We start from the raw sequence: 22,220 nt of genomic DNA on the forward strand, positions 1-22,220 counted from the left end.
ATATTGCCTACTGTCAGAAGCTTTTTAAATTGTTTTGATAGTGCAAACGGTTGAAGAGTTATGATAACATGAATACAGCTTGGTTTGATGTGTCGGCGCCGACACAGGCCGTTTAAATGGGTTAAAATATCTGATTTCTTTGATTCAAAGAAAGTTCAAAAGAACAGCATTATGATATAGAATAAAATAACACAACCTCTTTAAATCATTTTACAAACATAATAAGGACAAGCTATTATTGTCAAAAGTTTTTCACAAGTAACGGTAGTTACATAATTAGATTACTTTTTTCAACCACCTTTTTTACAATTTACAATGAAGTATCTGAATTTTTTTAATGTAATGCATTACTTTCCATAAAAAAAATTACTAAGTAACACAATTAGTTACTTTTCTGTTGAGTAATGCACTATTGTAATGCATTACTTTTAAAAATAACACTGGTCACATGAAGCTTCAGAAATCTTTCTAATAGTATTTGGTTCTCAAGAAACATTTATTAATATTATTGATTACAGCTGTGCTGATCAATATTTTTGTGGAAACCATGATACATTGTTCGGATAATAACTAGTTATCTAAAGAAGACAAGAAGGCTGCTGTTGTTGTCTAACTATTAAACTAATAACCTTCAGATAACTGAACAAAGCATGTGTCACATCTTTCTATCTTATCGTTCTGCTAAGAGCATCACAAATAAGCTGGTGAACTAGTCTTTGTCGATCCCATGCGGTCCTGCAGATTGCGTGACTTTGACACATTGATGTTCTTTAAGCCGCCCTCTCGTTCACATGCACACTTTCTCTCTGCCTCGTTCTTTCTCACATGCTCTTTCTGTCTATCTTTCACCCCCTCCCTCATATTGGTTCTCACCTACACCCTCCACACCACACGTTGTGATGATGATGATGCATTGCCACTCGTTATGAATAAGCTTCTTGATTTCAGATGCATATCTTTGGCGTATCTAAGACAGAAACATCAACTCGTTCCTAGCTATAATTAATACAGTTTTACTAACGTAACACACACTCTAAATTGGCAGCAATACTTTTAGGATTGAAAGAATAGTGCGCCTTAATTCAAGGGAGATTTTAGAAGGCTATAAAGGGGCATGTGATTTTTCATACATCGCTCTCTGTGACTAAAGCATGACATATCAGCTGACATGACACAAATTACTCCAATGGCTGAATCACTGAAATGAGCAATGTGTTTTACAAATCACTGAACAAAGCTCTCAAATGAGTCAGTGGCAAAGAACAAATCATACACATCATTTGCATACGGCCATGTTAAGATCTACAGCACAAAAAGCTGTTGGCTGGATTAATGAACATTTCCACAAAGCCATCCTCTCAGACGTTTCACTTTGTCTCTTCCATCATTTGTATCATGAAAGAGCAGCATCACTGTATGGCTGGCTTATGAAGGTCTATGTTTCTCCAATGGGACAAACCTGATGGCCAAGCAAACTAGAAGGAACATTTGTAGTTATAAATAGTCGTAGCTGGGGGGCCATTGGAGAGGGAATCCAGAAATCTGGATTGCTTTTTAGTGCCTTCTCCAGTCATGGAAAGGGCACATATTCTGTGCCTTTCTTTCCCCTCTCAGTGTCACAGTAACGAGCAATAAAACTAATTTATTGCACTCTGTTAGTGAGGCTTTATTTCAAGCACACTTAAGCTCCAGAGTTTAAGCCCATCCAGCACATGTGTATATATTTTAAAAGAAGAATTTAATGATTTATTTGAGAGTCTCGAGAGTTTTAGAATTTGCCCTAAAATTCATTTAAAAATCAGTACTTTACTCAAGGTCACATTTTATCTTTTTTTTCTTTCTTTCTTTCTTTTATAATGTAACTAAAAATATTCAATTCATTTTTAATGAATGAAATAATTTCTAAACTAGAATTTTTCTCTGATTTTTATTTTTTTTTTTCTTTTTAGAGGGATGTCAAGAAGTATTAAAAAAAATGTTTATTCTGTTTCTTCATTGGAACTGATTTTGTTCCTTTTTTTTTAATGTCGTGCACTTTAAATAGCACTAAAAGTGGTTTATTGGCTTGTAATCACCAAGAACCACTTTAAGTGCTGTGTATATCTTTAAAGCTGCTACCAGTGTTGGGGAAAGTTACTTTTAAAAGTAATGCATTACAATATTGCGTTACTCTCTAAAAAGTAACTAATTATGCTACTTAGTTACTTTGTATGGAAAGTAATGTGTTACGTTACATTCACATTACTTTTTAAATCTGGGCAGAGCTTGCTTCTTTTATTTTAATATAAATAGTTGACATGGCCCCTGCTGACATTCAGGGATGTAGAAGTCATCTCTAGGTGGATCCGGGGGACTGCAGTGACCATCTGATCTGGATACAGACTGGATCTGGTGACTATGGTGACCTTGAAATAAGAAAGAAACAGACTAATATTAGCTTGGATGCCATTCTTCTTACGATGCAATGAGTACATCAGGTGTTATGGGAAGTGTTCCTGGTAATTAATGAAGTCTAACAATCCTTTAACGGATCTGGATTATAGAAATGAGTTATGTGTAGGCCAAGTTAAAGAGATGGGTTTTTAATCTAGATTTAAACTAACAGAGTGTGTCCGCCTCCCAAACAGTGTTAGGTAGATTGTTCCAGAGTTTGGGTGTTAAATAAGAAAACGATCTGCCGCCCGCAGTTGATTTTGATATTCTAGGTATTATCAAATTGCCAGAGTTTTGAGAACGCAGCGGACGTCAGGGACTATAATGTGATAAAAGCTCGCTCAAATACTGAGGAGCTAAACCAATCAGGGCTTTATAAGTAATTAGCTGAAGATTTTAAAATCTATACAATGTTTAATAGGGAGCCAGTGCAGTGTTGACATAACCGGGCTAATATGGTCATACTTTCTGGTTCTAGTAAGAACTCTAGCTGCTGCATTTTGGACCAGCTGAAGTTTGTTTATTAAGCGAGCAGAACAACCACCATGTTTCAGCATTTGACACTGAGAGCGTAGGTCGTATTTTAGATATATTTTTGAGATGGAAAAATGCGGTTTTGCAAATGCTAGAGATGTGACTTTCGAAGGAAAGATTGCTATCAAATAACGCACCTAGGTTCCTAACTGATGATGAAGAATTGATAGAACAGCCATTAAGTATTAGACAGTGTTTTGGGTTGTTGTACGCAGAGGTTTTAGGGTGCGTCACTGAGTGGGGAGAACCTGTTTTCTGTTCTGATCAGAACGGAAGAGTGGTGTTTTGACCCGCGACTATGCCGTTTCACAGTCTGGAACTGAACAATGTACCAGACTCCCTGGGCTAGACGCATCCAAAGCCGTATCTGGGGCCCTCACATTCTTACTATCCACATTCTTACTTACTAAAGTTTGGATGCGTGTCTCTAGTTCTGAAATCTTCTTTGTCAGCCTAACTATTTCCCTGCATTTATCACATGTAAATCCCTCACTGCCGACAGAGATCGATAAACTATACATGTGACAAGTGGTGTAGACAACAATAGTAGGAGAAGAAGCCATTACTCACCATGATTGTAGAAGAATTCCAACTCACCACTGTTGTTTGATGAACTCTTGAAGAGAAGGGCAGGTGGAGAAAACAACAGAGCGAGAGAAAAAAGGAAAACGGTAGTAGACGCGAATAGAAATGAGAAAGGAAACAGGAATGGCAGGCTAACCAGCTAACGGAATGCTGTCGCACAGCACGGCGTTGCACTCGCGGTTATAGAATAAAAACTAACGATCAGATCAATCAGATTAGTTTGATGGATAATATCAGAAATCTGGTGGGAATGAGATATATTATATCACTTTAAACAACAGAGAGTAATAGTAAGATAGAGATTTCTACAGAAAAAGCTTCGGGGATCTACAAACGCACACCACTGTAAAAGCTGTTTTGAATCACTTTTATGCTTTCAAAAAGGTTAAAAAGTCTTTTGTGGGGGCCTTATAGGAATATATTTCCTTATATTTCCTTATAGTTTCTTCAGGAAATACAATGTATTTTAATGTCAAAACTGTGTTTTGAATCCTTTTCCCAACTAAACTAAGAGACTAAAAGAGAGTTCATTTAAATAAGAGAACATTTAAAGAAAGAGAACATTTATAGAACTATACAGGGGCTTTATGGGTTCTTTGTATGGCAGTGGTGGTATGTAGCACTTTAACCACCCCAAAGAAAAGCTGAAGAACCTCTTTGTGTGTGTATGTGTGTTGTGTCAGGATTCTGCCACTTTGCTCCATCATGTTTGGGGTTGGCGATAGGATCCTGATACCCATGTTGCATTTTGTTCTGGTGCCTGGGTGAACACTCTGCTTTGGGATTGTTCCCTTGGCTGTGTGCTCTCCTTCTGTGTCTGGAGCATGGGCTTTGGTCCCTGACGCATTTGTTTAGTGTTGTGCTGGTTTTGGTGTCAGGACCTGGATGCTCATTCTCCATGTTTGTGCATGTGGCATGGGTTAAGTCCCTTGCCATGTTCTCTTGTCAGTTTGGTGTGTTTTTATTTTTTAATGATGTCTTATGATGGTTCATTTGCCACATGCTCTTGTACAGTCATGTTTAGCGTGAGCACATGGCTTTTATTATGTTTGTTTTTTATGTGTTATGCGGTCTCCAATCTAATGTCTTGACCCAACCCTCTTCTTACCTTGTTATTAGTCCATTTGCCACACCTGCCGTCCTAATTACCTTTCCTTAAGGGGGTATTTACACAAAACCATTTTCAACTAAACTTTTAATGCACTTTGGCCATTCATTTACCTTGAAAGCACCCCTATTATGGCTTATGAAAGGTTCATATTTTGGTTTTGGGAGTCACCAACAACAGGCTGACATGCAGGCAAGGTCAAAAACACTTTCATTGTCTTATAATATGCATTTATTTTTACCATATTTCCTCAACAACTCCCAGATGGTTTGCTCAATGATTCATTTTTCTAAACCCCTCCTTTGCATGACGATAATCTGCGGTGATTGGTCCGTTGACCCAGTCTGTTGTGATTGGTCTACTGCATGCAGCACATGTTGGAAACGGAATGCCCATCACCATTACATTAAACACCCAAACAGCCACGGAATATGTGTTAGCCCAATGCAGAAACATATTGATAAAGCACTGCAATTTGTAAACCAATGTACTTCTCTATTCTTTATCATAACTCCAAGTTATAACAGCAACAAACATTTACTATTCATCAACGTATTTCTAGATTTCTAATTGCGAGCGAACAGATATTGCTGTTAGCCAGTTTTCCAGAGACCTACAAGCTGCGCGTGGTGAACACAACAACTAAATATGTATTTTGCATGCTACAGAGTACATGAGAGCAATAATTTTTAAAAGATTACTCCACAGAATAAAAACTCCCTGATAATTTATTTAAGGTTTTTAAGGAAAACATTCCAGGAATTTTCTCCATATAATGGACTTGTATGATGCCTGTGAGTTTGAACTTTCAAAATGCAGTTTAAATGAAGCTTCAAAGGACTCTAAATGATTCCAGCTGAGAAAGAAGGGTCTTATCTAGCAAGATGATCAGTTATTTTCTAAAAAAAAAAAAAAAATGTATATACTTTTTAACCTCAAATGCTCGTCTTGTTCCACTCTGCAATTCGTATGTGTACTCTGTGTACTCTGGTTCAATACAGTTATGATATATTGAAAAACTCCCATGTCATTTTCTCCTCTAACTTCAAAATTGTCCTACATTGTTGTTTTACCATTTTATTGTAAAAGGTGTTTGACCCTCCTGGTATGTTCACTTTGTAAACACTGGGTCGGTACTTCTGCTACGATGTAGGGTGATTTTGGAGTTGGAGGAGAAAATGACATGGGAGTTTTATGACGTACCCTTCAAATTTTCAAGTTGACATCAACATAAAACAGATGGGATTCGTTTTTAAAATGACTTGTTTAAATGAATCAGCGTCAACTCTTTCTTTTGCAAGACAATAACTTTATACATGGTGCACTTTAAAACTTTTCATCCACTTAGAACTGTGTTACTGTAGTCAAGTCAAGTCACCTTTATTTATATACCGCATTTAACAATACAGAAGTGTGACAAAGTGGCTATACAGTATTAAATAGAAAATAGTGCATCAATAATGGAAAAGGGCAACAGTAAACACTCAATTTTCATTTAAAGGCAGTTTGTCATGAATTCAATGATGTCATCATTCAGCTCAGTTCAGTTCAAATAGTATATGATATCAGCATACTGAATGAAAGGTTATTTTCAAAAATCCATAATAGGGGCACTTTAAAAATGTGCAAGTCTCCATGTTAACTACAAAAAACATATGTGAAAATGGTGACATGTGTATTACATGTTCAGTCAATAGATATGAGCGTAGGATTATCACCAACAACTGCCTGGCATGCATAATAGAGCATATTTAGTTGTGTGTGTGTGTGTGTGTGTGTGTGTGTGTGTTTGTCTGGCCCAGTTTTGCCATACATATCTGTTTGAGTTCAACACCTGACAACTATTGTTGTTTGTGATACAAAGATGTCAGTATAGATCCGTATATACAAGATACAAGGTCTTCTAGCTACTTCATATGGAGGAAGTTTAATTCTAAAAGTCTGAGAGCAAGTCTACTTGTACTTCACAGAGGTGGTCAACAACAATGTCTTTTAACTCAGCAGAAGCACCATACAGGTTCTAGTGGTCTCGTTTTGCTGGCCTGCGGAGATTAAGACAAGTGCTGCTGTTCTACAAAGTCCAAACAATCGGCAGGTGTAAGTTACTGCCCACACACCTCATCTAACTACACTGCAGCAAACAAAAGGGGAAAGACACAGAAGAGTGTGGGTGTGTTTGTTGCTGGGAGGACTGTTATGGCTGTTTGGCAAAGCACATGACAGATCCAAGATAAAAATGAAGCTTTCATGTGGAACGACGCTCACCTAATTATTTTCCAATCTGCCGGTTGATGATCCCATTTAAAATGACCACAAGATATCATATCTGTTGCATCAAAGCCATGATGCCACCTTTTATTTGAAGTGAAACTTTTAACGGTGCAGAGGAAGTGACTGTCTAATTACCACAAAGTTGTTGCAGAGCAGGTATGAAAATGATCTCAACCCTCTTAGAGGTTTTTACCTTTTGTATGGATTGTGAAAACATTAATCAACTGCAATGCATGGTCCAAAACACCTGATTCAACCTGCGTCAGTCTAGATTAGCAGTAGCCTTTACAATCAGCTCATAAAACCTCATCTGAACAGTTTCCATCACATTTGTAAAAGTTGCTGTGACACCTTTCAGTGGCACCTCTGCAATGTAATGTGTGGAAGCTGAGTTATTCTTGTCACAGGTTCTCACTACCGCTCTCACTCTCTGAGATTTGGCACTTTATTATCAATCATACACAGATATGATTCTGTTTTTCTCCACACACCCCCTCTGCCTTCTTGTTATCTTGCACAAAACTAAAAACTGTGAACTCCTAAACCAAAAAAAAAAAAAAGAAAAAAAAAAACTACTCATCATTTAATCATATGATTTGGTGCTGGATCATATTTTTTATTTGTAGTTCAGCCATCTATAAACATAACAGTGTCTCTATGCTTATGCCTTTTAATATTACAAAAAGTGGCATAACAATGCTCATCTTTTTTCGCTTTTGGGTGTACCTAGCCATGTTAAATGACCTGATATTGTATAAATAAACAGTCATAGACAGAAACCCAGCACATTTCTCAGACTTACAGAAGTGCTGATTCAATTCTGTGGTGAATTTTTTTTTTTTTTTTTTTTTTTTTTTTTTTTTTCAGAATGTATTTCTGTAATATTTAATTATGTATGACTATCCAGTAAAATGTCTATCCTTGTCGGACTGTTTTGACTTGGAACCGCTGTTCATGTTTGCTCAAGCAATTTTGCCCATATTTGGCAGACAGTATCATTTTTTTAGAATGATTTTCTTGACACATTTAATAATTTAGCAGTGTTTTCCTTCTGACTAATGGACCTGCATAGACTTTTTTTTCTCACACAAATGGACCTCTTTTCATTGTTTCTTTTTTAAACTAACCTTTTAATTTTCATATATATATATATATATATATATATATTTTTTTTTTTTTTTTATTCCTTAAGCACAGTATTAAATCATCACAATTACCCAGACTTATTTTAGAATGTTAATGCTGTTGTCCACTGTCTCTTACTTTAGGTTAACAATAGGCCTAATTCCATCACTCCTATGTGCTGCAAATTTGAAGCTACTAATTGTCCACTTTGCACGTTTTAGGTGTGTTAAAGTCACTATAGACAATGAATGTCATTTAGGTGAACTGGAACCTACAAACAAAAGAATATTGAAAAATCTAAAATCTATTTCAACCTGAAACATCCACCTGAGAGGAGCCTAGAAATTAATGACTCTATATTAAAAAGCTGACCTCTTAACTTCCATGCACTCCACACTAAAAAGGGTAACACCCTCTAGTGGCTTTTGAAAGCACTCATTTCAAATGTCATTAACGTCCTAATGAGTGACAGTACTTTTAAATGAGAAACGGACTGCAGGGAATAGGAGTGAAAACGGTGCCCGAATTTGACTCACAAATTGAAAGCGAGCAGATAGACTACAGCCTATGCAGATATATAAGGAAACCCCCGCTTTATACATACTACAACTCCACCTCAACATATATGCAGTAATGACTAATTTGCTCAGTATCATTTTTAAGAGGACAACAGAGGGCGCTGTGTAGCGACATTTGGCGCACTGTTCACATTATGGATAGCGGGGCTTCCTTCTGCAAGCGGCAGCTCTCCGGTCCAGTCACTGCGCGCTGGGGATACAGTCAGCTCAGCCCTCTCAGTCACACTTTAGATAGGCAAAAATCGCACACATATCCCCTGAAGCCCGCCTCCTCACAAGGGTAAATGTACAGTTAGAAATACCTGCCTCAAAGAAGTGTTTATGGATGAACTGCATTACTAGATAAATCTGCTACAGCACCAAACGGAAACGCGCAGGGTACTAACTAAAAGAGGTATATAAATCGTAGCTCTGCGCTGTGCATTTGATGGTCTCCATCAGAGTTCTGGTCACGGAGAGTCACCGCACTCGCTCTCTCACTCCTTCACACCGGTGAGTCAACCGAGCGTCGCTGTCCGTGGTGCCTTTTCTGCGCAAAAAGCCCATAACAGATGGAGAAAAATGAGTGTTAAGTAGTAGAAGAACTCACCGCGTACATACTCGTGACGAAGAAGAAATCTCACCACGAACGACCACACACATTTATATTCCAGCAGACCAGGAAGCCACAAGGGGCACCGAAACCGAGATCTGGGATGCACGGAGTGGGATAATGAATAGAGTACTGTTGGGATATGCACGGAGCAAGAAGTGCAAACAACAAAACAGATTTAATTCTACTTTTACAGTCCTACCTAATAATCTTACCTCGATTGTAAAGTAAGGTTGAATGCACTATGACATATGGTGATGTAATTTGCTGACACGTTAAAATAAATAACACAGTCTGTGAAACTGCACTAGTTACACGACATCCCATTGACAATATGACATACTTAAAATTACGCAATTTACATACAAGAATATACATTTCCCCAAAGTTAGACTAAATACAAAATGTGCTAAATAGACACATGCTTATAGAAGTCTTGTTTGAATAAAGATGTAACCATAGCAACAGTTCAGTTACGCTCAGTATCGCGCACTGCGTCGACAAAACATAAATACTGCCATTATCACTTTATTATAGATTTGTACAACGTAAATATCTTTGCAGCATCTTTAAGATAGCTGACGGCTGGCAAAACAGTTTTGAATTGCGCGACGCCGACCTCAGCAAAAAATGTAATTCCCTTTGAAAAGTCAAACCCCTTTTTGGAAAGCATTGGATAATTTCGCACAGTGAACCTCCAACTGTCTCCAAACGCTCATTTGTGGACAGTAAATTATGTATACGCTAATAAAATGCCCTTGCGAACCAACAAGAAGAAACCCTCCTCAAACAGTAAAACTAAGCGATCAAGTTGAGCTTTGTTTGTCGCACAGGGAGCGCAGCGCGAAGGGGGTGGAGAGAGAGAGAGAGAGAGAGAGAGAGGGAGCGAGAGAGAGAGAGAGAGACTCGCGCGCAGAGTGCGGCAGATACACACGCGCTTCTGCTGCAGGTGAGAGGCGCGCGCTGGACAGAGGGACCGTCCTCGCGCTGGAATTTAAATACCACATTCCTAGCATCTCTGCCAGGATTATAACTTCATTGTTGCTCAGCTTTGCAATTTGCCTTAACGCTGAACGGCACAGTGGCACTGCGGAGATTTTTTTTTTCGTTCTCTGGTGCAAGTGAGAGAACTATTAGACGCTGAGTGGACTGGAGAAATCTTGTGCGCGCGGACACGGCACACGGAGAGGACAGATCATTTGCGGCTTACATCCGTGGCACAAGAAGTTCTGATATTTCAGTTTCTTTTCCGTGTGGTCGGATATCATCTGGAGCGGAGAGTTCGCATCTGGGAAGACTGGATTTAAAACCTTATTAATTGATTGCGCAATGGATTGAATATCTGGCTTCGCTGCCTTTAATGAAAAGACTCGGCGATGTCAAGTCATGGCAAAGACGGAGTAGTCTCAGCAAGTAATTTCTGGCATGTTTATTTCAAGCTTAATATTGAATGAATTCGTTAAGACTTTCTGTCAGTGTTAGGCATATTTTTGAGGGACAAATCAATGAAAAGGGAATAGCGTGAGCCTAGTCTGAGAGGGAAGAAAAAACAACAGATATGCGCTATTCTGTCTGAGTTTGGTAACCACAGAGAGGTAACCGGTTGTGAAAACACATGCAGTGAGAAACAGGCGCTTAAACACAAGCGAGAAGAAGGTGAAAAAGCCCTTAAACAAAATCAACGTTCAATTTTGCTGGAAAACCCGCGAGGAGCGATGAGGACTACAGGCATTGTGGACTATTTAAGCTACTGCTTTCTTATTCTGCAGCTGCTGAGTCAGCCCGCAGCCAAGCAAGTGCTCCGGTACCGCCTGGCTGAGGAGGGTCCTGCCGATGTCCGGGTGGGTAATGTAGCCGCGGACCTTGGCATCACGGCTGGCATGGATGTGACTTTTACCTTAGAATCCGGCTCTGAGTACTTCAAAATCGATAACATGACCGGAGACCTGAGCACGAACGAGCGGCGGATAGACCGCGAAAAGCTGCCGCAGTGTCAAATGATTTTTGATGAGAACGAGTGTTTCATAGATTTCGAAGTGTCCGTGATAGGACCCGCACAGAGCTGGGTCGATCTCTTCGAGGGCAAAGTGATCATTTTAGACATAAACGACAACACGCCGTCTTTTCCCTCACCTGTACTCACGCTCTCCGTTGAGGAGAACAGACCCATTGGCACACTTTACCTCCTGCCCACGGCCACCGACAGAGATTTCGGTCGGAATGGAATTGAGCGCTACGAGTTAATTCAGGACAACGGCGAGAGCTCTGTCAGACGGATCGGCACTTCCGGCTCCGGCAGTGTTGACACTCACATGGGCAAGCGGAGGTTCGACGAGGGGGCGAGTCGTAGCAGCGTCTTTGAACTTCAAGTTGCTGACACCACAGACGGGGAGAAGCAGCCGCAGCTGATTATCAAAGGGGCACTGGACAGGGAGCAGCGCGACTCCTATGAGCTGACTCTGCGTGTTAGAGATGGGGGCGACCCCCCACGCTCCTCCCAGGCCATTCTTAGGGTCATGATCACAGATGTAAATGATAACACCCCACGCTTCGAAAAGAGTGTTTATGAGGCAGACCTGCCAGAAAACAGCTCCCCAGGTGCCCCCATACTCCAGCTAAAAGCGGGTGACACCGACGTTGGCGTGAATGGACAGATTGAATATGTTTTTGGAGCAGCCACAGAGTCAGTGCGACGACTGCTGCGGCTCGACGAGAGCACTGGCTGGCTCAGTGTTTTGCACAGAATTGACCGTGAAGACGTGAGCCAGCTTCGCTTCACAGTCATGGCACGTGATCGTGGCCAGCCTCCTAAGACTGACAAGGCAACAGTGATCATCAACATCAAAGATGAAAATGACAATGTCCCCAATATTGACATCCGAAAAATAGGACGCATATTCCTCAAAGACGGTGTGGCTAATGTGGCAGAGGATGTGATTGTCGATACACCCATCGCTCTGGTCCAAGTGTCAGACCGAGATAAAGGGCCGAACGGTATAGTGACGTGCACCGTAGTGGGAGATGTTCCGTTTCAGCTCAAACCCGCTAGTGAGGTTGAGGGTGAAATGAACAAAAAGAAGTACTTTCTCCATACGTCAGCACCACTTGATTATGAGGCAGTGCAGGAGTATAACGTGGTCATTGTTGCTGTTGACTCTGGGAGCCCTAGCCTCTCTAGCAACAATTCACTGATAGTAAAAGTGGGGGACATGAATGACAATCCACCAGTTTTTAGCAAAAGCACAGTGGAAGTTTCATTTCCTGAAAACAATGCTCCCGGCGAGCGTGTCGTCACCGTAGTGGCCTTAGATGCAGACAGCGGCAAAAACGCAGAAATCTCGTACTCCCTGGACTCCTCTGTGAACGGGATATTTTCCATTGATGCAGACACTGGTGACATCCGTGTCAACACTATACTTGACAGGGAGCAGACGGAGCGATATGAGTTCAAAGTTATCGCCAAAGACAAAGGCATGCCTGTTCTGCAGGGCTCAGCCACTGTGGTCGTCCTGGTGGCGGATAAAAATGACAATGAGCCAAAGTTCATGCAGGATGTGTTCACTTTCTATATACAGGAAAACCTGCAACCCAACAGCCCTGTTGGCATGATAACAGTCATGGATGCTGACAAAGGACAAAATGCAGACATGAGTCTATACATTGAGCAACAGGAAGATATCTTTTCCATTGACAACAACACTGGTACCATCTTCTCAAACGTGGCTTTCGACCGTGAGCAAAAAAACAATTATTCATTCCGTGTCAAAGCCGTTGATGGAGGCGATCCGCCCCGGTCAGCTACGGCCACGGTGTCTCTCTCTGTAATGGATGTAAATGATAATCCCCCCACAGTTACTTTTCCAATGAATAGCTCATACACGCTGCTTCCTCCTTCTAGCAACATAAGGACGGTGGTCAGGACTGTCTCAGCTACTGATACCGACACAGGTATTAATGCTAACCTCAGCTACAGAATTGTGGGAGGCAATCCCTTTAAGTTGTTCGAAATTAATGAATGGAACGGAGTGATCTTGTTAGTTGGCAAGCTGGAGCAAAAACACTTTGGCCTTCATCGGCTGGTTGTGCAAGTGAACGACAGCGGGGTTCCGTCGCAAAGCACCACCACACTGGTCCATATCTACGTTAACGAAACGCTGTCCAACTCCACTATCGTAGAGGCGCAAGTTGCCAGAAGTCTTGGTACCCCGCTCAATGCTGACATTGCAGGAGACCCCAACTATGACCTAGGAAAGCAACGGCTGAGCATCGCCATAGGAGTTATATCAGGCATCATGACGGTGATTCTTATCATCCTGGTGGTCGTCATGGCCCGCTATTGCCGTCCAAAGAACAAGAATGGCTATGAGGCTGGAAAGAAAGACCATGAGGACTTCTTCACTCCTCAGCAACACGATAAAGGCAAGAAACCCAAGAAAGACAAGAATAAGAAAAAGTCTAAACAGCCTTTATACAGCAGCATCGTCACCGTCGAGGCATCCAAGCCGAATGGGCAGCGCTACGATGGCGTTAACGAGAAACTGTCGGACAGTCCGGGAATGGGCCGCTATCGGTCCGTCAACGGTGGCCCCGGAAGCCCAGATCTCGCCCGCCATTACAAATCCAGCTCACCCTTGCCCACAGTTCAGCTGCACCCTCAGTCGCCAACGGCAGGAAAAAAGCACCAGGCTGTTCAGGACCTGCCGCCGGCCAACACGTTTGTCGGCACTGGAGATAACATATCCATCGGATCAGACCACTGTTCTGAGTACAGTAGCCAAACCATCAACAAGTACAACAAACAGGTAAGAACAACATCTTTTATCATTTCGAATCTATGATATCAATCACATTTTTTATACTTGAATCTTCAAGCTTTATCTGAGTGTCTATAAACACCAACACTATTCAGCCTACACTGTAATACTATCATGCTGGATATATGTATTTTTAGCCAATGCTTCTGTTTCCCTGTATCGACCTGCTTCGCCTCAGAGTGCCATTTAGATGTAATGCTAAAAGCGACATGAAGGCATTCTTCAGTCAGGGATATCATATCCGCCGGGCCACCTGGGGTGCCGAGGCCACGCTGCGGACACATTGGCACGTCTTTTAGTGTAGTTGTAGGGCAGATGCGGGTGTCAGCCTTGGTGACCTTTGTCTGCGTGTGTGCGCCTGAAGATCGAATGGGATCACATATGGCTCTGGTTCACAGCTATTCCGTCTCAGCAGTAGGTTTGCGGCTGGGGCACGACCCAACCTCTTTTATCAAAACATGGTTACTTCTTTCTCTTTTTGGGAGGAAGGCAGGATAGAGGAGGGGTGAGTGAGATGCAGTGGAGGGAGAAAAGATTGAAAAGGGTGGAATGTTAGTTGTGGTGTCATGTTTTAACGTGCTTATCCGAACGGACTGGGAACATCTGGGTGGGAGGTCACGTTTAACATTCCTGTGCACTTGTGTGTCTGGACCAATGCAGTGACCTAGCAGTGAAATCTGGCCTCATCACTCTCTCTCTCCCTCTCACATTCTCTTATCTTTATTTTTTTACCGCTTCTACTCTCCTTGTTGTTTATGCCATTATTTAAAGCATAAAAAGCCCTTTGTCACAGCAGCCATGAAATGGCTTTGTAAATTCTTAGGCACATGTGTGAAATAATCAATTCATATCATTATTGTTCCCTGTCCTGTGGAGCGCCCCAGTGCTTGGTGAGGTTAATTCAAAATGAAGTCAGCCCTTTCATTGTCCAGATTTGCCAGGAAAAGAACACTTGCCCTGTCGTTTCATGTGTTTTCTAAGGTGGTTAATGCATTATTGATTCCTATCTAACATGGCGTAAGTAGTGTCCTCTCTTGCATTCCAGAACAATGCCCTTTCTAGAGACATGCCACAAAGATAGCCTTTTCTCTCTTACATACCCTCACACATTTTACGGAATTTTCTTCCTTACATATACATATTGGTTTGTGCTTTTTGAAATTTTAATTTTCCCCCCACTGTGTATTTAGAAACACCTACTCTCATCTCTTCATTTTTATGCCTACTGCTTCTTTCCAATATCCCAGTTGTTTCTCTTTTCTCATTTTATCTTTTTCTTCCTCACAAATTCTGGCTCCGTGCACAGCTTCCCTTTTTTTCTGTTGACAACTCTGTCCTGTCTTTCTTTCATCTCTCCTCTTTCTCCTACCCTCTTGAACAGCCCTCTGATGTGTTGTGTTTAGGCGTCTGCACTTCTCTGCGAAAAGAAGTACGGTTGCCCATGTTTCTTTCGGACATCTCATGCATATTTAAACACAGCCTCCATTTGCTGCCCTAGCACATGTATTGTGTGTCCAAGTACTCTGCTTAGATAATTATTTATTTGCTTTTTATTTGAAAGCTGCAGTGCTTTGTATGAGCCGTCCATTTGTTTGTCCATTTAAATGCAGCAGACTTTCACAGGGTGCTGAGCAAAAGAGTTCTACACTATTACCAGTTTGCAATTACAGCGTCCTTGGCAAGAAGCGAGATCAAGTCCAGCGTCATTACGTACGTCCCTGCTGACAATTTAAGAGGGGCTCTTTAGATGTTTTATTGAGCGTTATCAGAAGTAGCCAACATGCCCTCGCAAAATCCCATTAAGATAGCATAATAGTCTATATCAAATACTTTATAAAGAGAAGCCATTAGAATTTCATTTTTGAGCCTAATATGTTTCCAGCTTGGATTTAATGGGAGAACATTTTTTGTTGACATTTATGATGACCTTCTTATTATTTTTTTCTTTTTCTTTTAATTCTTTTATCCGTCTTTACCTTCCTTCCCAGTCTCTTTCTTTCTCTGTCACTCATCATGAAGGGAAAATGTGCCAGGCACACTCATAATGGACTCAAGCCACTAATTCTTGATGAATCACTGATTTGATGAGTGTCATACTGCTGTAAGGTTTAATTACAGCTGTGCGATAGGGCTGCATGATAATTAAAAAAAAAACAAAAAAACACATAATTGTTGATTATTTCCTTCAATATTGTAATTGTGATTATGTCGATTAATAGGATTTGTATTTATTTATTAATATATACTGATTTATTGTTCGTGTTTGTGTGTGTTTGTGTTTGTGTGTGTGTGGGGTGGGGGGGGGTGGGGGGGGGGTGGGGGGGTATTGTTAGTATAGTATTATTTTGCTTAAAAATAGCTATTACTAAACAGATTAAACTATTGCATAGATGCTTCTTGTTCAGGACGACAAGACCTTTGCTAAAATGCAAGCCGAAATATTGCTGGTTATCACTTTGTCAGTCACCTAAAGAACTATAATTTGGTAGAATTACTTCTGCATTTAAATGCATTTACCACTCCTGAGACTTTATAGCAGCATGAAAAATACAGCTTACACAGAAAGTCAGGAAAGAACACTCCCTTTATTATCTCTGAAGCTGTTAATCACTTCAGTTTCACCCTCTTGCAAAAACTCCCATTATAACAAATAAATCTGACTATACTACATAATAAATTTCTTATTTACACTGTGTCTACACCTTGTTTCAGATAATTAGAGGATTCGCAAAAGTGTAGATCTCAATAGACGACTTCGCTCTGAGCAAAACTGCTGTTTCGAGTGGATTTCTTCTACACAGTGACTTACTGAATCACCTTTGATTGGTTATTCTGTTCATGCAGTCAATTACAATGCTTGACGCGGCAAAGACACATTGTAAATAGTAACCTTTGATGCAACGAGGGTAAATATAAATAAATAGGTAAACTGTAAATAAAATATTTCACAATCATGGTAGCTGTATTCGTAATTGTAATTAATTGTAATGATCAATATATATTTAATGTAATCATATTAAATATTCAGTAGGGGTGGCATTTTTTTTTTTTTTCTTTCAGTTTCTAATTGGAAGCCCACTTAATATATTTAAAGGACACTTTAATTCATTCAGGAAAATACATTTTATTGTTACAAAGTAAGATGCATAGTCATTTTAGGTAGCATTAATCTTTCTGGTAGATGGTAAAATTCAATAAATTAGTTATATTGACACTATTGAGTTTCAGAACAGGTCACATGACCTCATCATTCTCTGGAACTAGATGTACTGGTGCACGTGTAGCGTTTAAATTAATGATGGAGAACATACAGTGGTATTAATAATGGTGTCTTGTAACTGACTCGAAATACCTAGTTTTCTGGACAAGATTAATTTTCTCTTCACAGTACAATTCCCTCTGGTGAAGTCATCCATGAAAACTACCTGTGTTTTTCTCCTTGTGAAAAGGCCTGGCTCTTTTTGATCGTGTTTGATTTCAGTTCTTGTGGTCTGACATCTGAGATGCTCTCTCTTTTCCCCTTCCTCTCTCCTTTTTCTGTCTAGTGGAGGAAAGGGTAAAAGAGACAGGAACTAGAAAGAAGGCCCTGTTAACAGGCTAGAGAAAGGTCTCTACTGTTCTCTCTCTCTGCGTGTGTGTGTGTGTGTTTTGTGAGTGTTGAGAGGGATCGAGTGCAGTGGCCTCATAAATGTGTGGTCTGGTTTCATGTTACCTACATCCCCCTAATCTCCTTACACACAGAAACTCATGCACACACACATACTCACCGTCTTCTGTCTTGAAAACAGAAACTACACCGCGTTGTTTGCCCCAGACAGGTAACCAGACAACACTAGTGTTTCCATGTCTCGCTGCACATGAGACATTTAAGCTGTCGTTAATTTACCTTAATGCAGGTGGGAGACAGCAGCTTCCTGCTGGCCAGAAAGGTAATATATCAAGGTGTTTCATAGCGTCTAATGCTTTTCTAAAAAGAACAAATCTGGTTGTTTGCCGTTAGTAAGTGTTGGTTTATGGTTTTGTTGCATTATATATTCAGCTGGTCTGAACACTGCTAATGTCTCTGATGGGAGAGCATTCTTTCTTTCACTGCTTACTGTCTGCTTAATTCTTCTGACTCAGCCCTCTAAAGACGCAGAGGTGAAATTTACTGAAAAGGCCGTATCCAGAATTGTTAATGGTTTAAACCAACGAACGCTGATAGATTCAGTCTTTAATCATTTCCCATGATTCCATAACACTCTAGATCAGAGGCGACTAAATGCAGTCGAACAGCATGAGTGTCATTCACTGATGAAAAGGATTCTGGCCTATTTTGTACGAACAGAGCGAGGGTTATAACAGCCTTTTCATTTTGAGCCAAGATCAACATTTGAATCAAATATCTGCCAGTCACTGGCAATTTTTTTTTTTCTTTTTTGAGAGTGCAAAATGGTTTGGTTTGAACTAATCCATCTCCATATTTAGTCTAAGAGTATTGCTGAGATTTGTAAGGCTTTCTGAGGTCAGTGTGGCTTGTCTGTTGTGGTTTCAGCCTTTCCGATCTTGCAGTTGCTTTACATACATGTCTTTGGCGGGCCGAAGCATCGCTTATTTTGGGCATGTACGAGCGATACAAAAACACGTCCATGCAAATGCGATCACTTGGCTGTTTATGAGTGTTTGTGTGAGCTTTTGCAGCTCACCTTGTATTGCTGCTAGCAAAACATCCACGCAAATCACAGAAGCTTATTTTCATTAAATACAAAGTGCTTTTGTGAGTTAAAAGAAACCAATGGGTTGAGCGTGCATGTATGTGACCTTTAAATAATAAATATTTAATTTTCTAGTGCATTGACTTTAAATATTACGTTGTAATTATTTACAGTTCCTTTCAAAAATGTCTGTCAAGAGACCTCAGACTTGAGAATAAGCCTTCAATCAATGAAGCAATCAAGCTGCATTTACAAGCAGCTGTATATTCTATTCATCACAATACAGAAGCGTAAAATTAACTACACGCCATCATCGTCACGTCACATTAAATAACACGCCATGCAGTGGCACAGAATTGCTGGGTAATGGAGACCAGGACAGAATTGGATCAGCTGCAGGCTTGATTGCTGTGTTATTAAGGAGAGCTTGTCAGCTCAACGCCAGCACTGAATGGCCAACCAAATCTGTCGCAGGTACAGATGCGACTCAAGATAGTGCACATGCATGGTTGTGGCTTCCACTGGGAGACTTTTGAGATTTAATTAGCCATTTACTTCACAACTGGATCATTAAATAAAAGCTGAACATCACAGATCATCTTTGGAAAGTAGAGGCCAACTCTTCATTTGCATGCGCAGGTCAGCGTTTCATTTGTGCCCAGTGTCGACACGGGCGTATGTAAAACAGTAAATGTAAATGACCTGTGAAACTTTAGCCAGAAATATAAAAGCTCTGTTTGATACAGTACAGGGCCAAGTTAACAGAGAAAACAGTTCAAAAATACAGTTTCGTTTTTTTTTACACTCGTCTTCTTCTTCTTGGAACGCAGTTGTAGCGATTTCACTTGACCTTTTACAAGTAGTACTGCGACGTCTCTTTGATTTCTTTTTTCCTCCTTCTGTTACTGTAAGTAATCTATCATTTCAGCTGCCCGTTGACAGCATGATGTAGCTCGAGCGTGCCTGCAGTCTCTCTCATTCTCTTTCATTATTTGCCTCTCTTTCTTTTTCTCGGTCCCTCTGTCGCCTTCCTCCTCTCTTTATTCTCTATTATATTCTCTCTCATAGTCTCTTGTTCCTCAATCTTCATGTGAATAGTCTTGATTGAAGCTACGGAGATGCACTTGTAACATTTATCATGCTAAAATGATGAAAGCGACAGTTGCGGGTGGAATAGAAGCGACGGGGCCGAAGTGAAGGGAAAAAGTGAGATCATCTCTTGATTGGTTGCTGCTGTGCTGATTGTAAGTGCCGGTGTCATCGCCGTGTGTGCTTAACCCCCATCTGTACTTCAATTCTGACGGTGTCCAAACTCACAGGGTGCACTGGATTACGACTCGTGCACGGCGCACACACATACACGTACGTTCCGGCTGTATCATTTACCGCTGTAGTGTAATACTGCTGATTTTTTTGTTTTTTTTGTTCCATTTTCTGCCTGTCATATGCGTGTTTGTGTGTCCGTCAGTGTGAGGGTTTATTAAAGCAATAAGCCATTTGTTTACCACAGTTAAGGAGTGTTTTTAAGCGGAATGCCAAATGGAAAGCCCCTAACCATGGCAGAATCACTGTAATGCACATCCTTGAGTGGCTTATTGCTTTCATAAAGTGAAAACAACAGCAAAATGCATAGAAAATAGTTAACAATTTATTTAGGCAGTCCAAAGTTGCCAAGCACTGTAGCAGCGGTGCAATAATATAAAATTGTAATGGAAAACTGAACTGTCAAATGTATATGTCAGTATTCTGAGCATGGCTCATTCATTGTTTTAGTCACGTTTTACGTCATCATGGTTCTGAAATGTTAGCTCACCTCTCTGGCTATTTTCAGGTCAGAGGAAGTGAACATATGCGTTGGCTTGACTTGGCGTGTGCATCTGTTGTTTTGTGTATATTTGTGTAATTGTTTTCACAGCCGCGGCCCTGTCTGTGTTTAAGTGGTGCTTGTAAAAAAGCACAACCACTTAGCATTGTTCCAGAATAACACAGGGGAATAGTTCACTGTCAACACAAAGAATGCAAACAGGGATCGGATGGTTGAAATGGCTCTTTTGCTTGTTTCAATAGGACCGCGTTCATATTTACGGCCTGATGTGGTCTGTGGTGCATCTTGGCACATTTGCAACCCATTTTACTTGCGTGATTTGATGCATTTCTAGAGGGCGGGACTTCATTTAGCTGTCAGGATTGTGAAAAATGGTCTTCGTGACAGGTGTTGGGGTAGTAAAATCAACTGAAAGTAACTTATAGGTGGAGAAAGTTATCACTTCATGATTTTTTTGACATTCATTCATTCATTCATTCATTCATTTGTTGTCTGTCTTTGGGATAATATATCAGTGTACATTATTTTAAAGAATAAATCGATGCATCAATCAATCAATCAATTAATCAATAAAACAGCTTCTTAACACCCTTCGATCCAAATTTAATTGTTAACATTAAGATCAGAAACATTTAGTGAGAAAGTTAAGAGTGTCAGTTTCAATTGTGTTTAAATAATACAATAAAATAATAAAATAAAATGAGAAGAAAAATTAATATAAATAAATATCAAGCTATTTCTTATTTTAATATTACTGTTTTCACACTTTTGGAAAACCTATGGCCTAAATGTATAGAGTGATTTCTAGACCTGGAAAAGTCATGTAAATTAATACAATCCTAAAACACTATTGAATTTTTTTTTTTTTTTTTTCTAGAGCTGTGATTAATTGATTCAAAATAAAAGTTTATTGTTACATACTATATGTTTGTGTACTGTGTATATTTATTATGTATATATAAATACACACACTACATGTATATATTGTTAGATTCACATGTAAAACATTTATATTTATATATAATATAAATTATATTACTTACATAGTATGTAAACATAAACTTTTGTTTTGAATCGATTAATCACAATTAATCATTTTAAAGTGCAACATTTTTCTAATAAATATTTCTAGTTATTCTGAGTTGCGTAGTTATTATTATTATTATTATTATTTTAATCCTCATTTCTTATCGAGTAATGTAAATTAATGTAAATTCATTGGTTAAACAGAGTGAGATCCTGAAGAACATCCTCTTAAATATATGGAATTTATTTATTTATTTATTTACTTACTTACTTACTTACTTACAGAACTCAACAGTGTCCAATAAATAAATAAATAAATACATACCTGGGGGATTTTGAATATTGTTGGGGACGAAACTGGCTTATGGTTTCTGTATGCTCATCCATGCAGTGGGGATGTTTGTGTTTCTTTGTGTGTGGGAGAAAGAAAAAAAAAACATCAAAGTCTTCAGGGCGTATCAAGCCAAGTGTTTCTGTTTGAGCATGTGCCTGTTAAGCAAGTCTCAAGTCTGTTGAGGAACTCAAATGAAATTGCCATACTAGTCCTTCATGAAAGAATAAGGACACGCAATATACGAGTGTCATTTCTTGGTGACACCACAACATACTCTCTCATCACATACCGCCACTGCTGT

The 22,220-nt window shown here is 39.9% G+C and overlaps 1 protein-coding gene across 6 annotated transcripts in view; it reads left to right on the forward strand.

Moving 5' to 3' along the window:
- The first annotated feature begins 10,152 nt into the window (after positions 1 to 10,152).
- pcdh7b (protocadherin 7b) overlaps positions 10,153 to 22,220 on the forward strand; it is a 135,157-nt gene continuing 123,089 nt past the window's right edge. For all 6 annotated transcript variants that reach the window (XM_051114700.1, XM_051114701.1, XM_051114702.1 and 3 more), the window contains exon 1: positions 10,153 to 14,028. In XM_051114700.1, coding sequence (XP_050970657.1) covers positions 10,942 to 14,028 — 3,087 coding nt within the window. In that variant the 5' untranslated portion in view covers positions 10,153 to 10,941. The remainder of the gene's footprint in view (positions 14,029 to 22,220) is intronic.

The sequence above is a fragment of the Labeo rohita genome, chromosome 7, assembly GCF_022985175.1.
Source record: "Labeo rohita strain BAU-BD-2019 chromosome 7, IGBB_LRoh.1.0, whole genome shotgun sequence".
In the NCBI taxonomy this organism is placed as follows: Eukaryota; Metazoa; Chordata; class Actinopteri; order Cypriniformes; family Cyprinidae; genus Labeo; species Labeo rohita.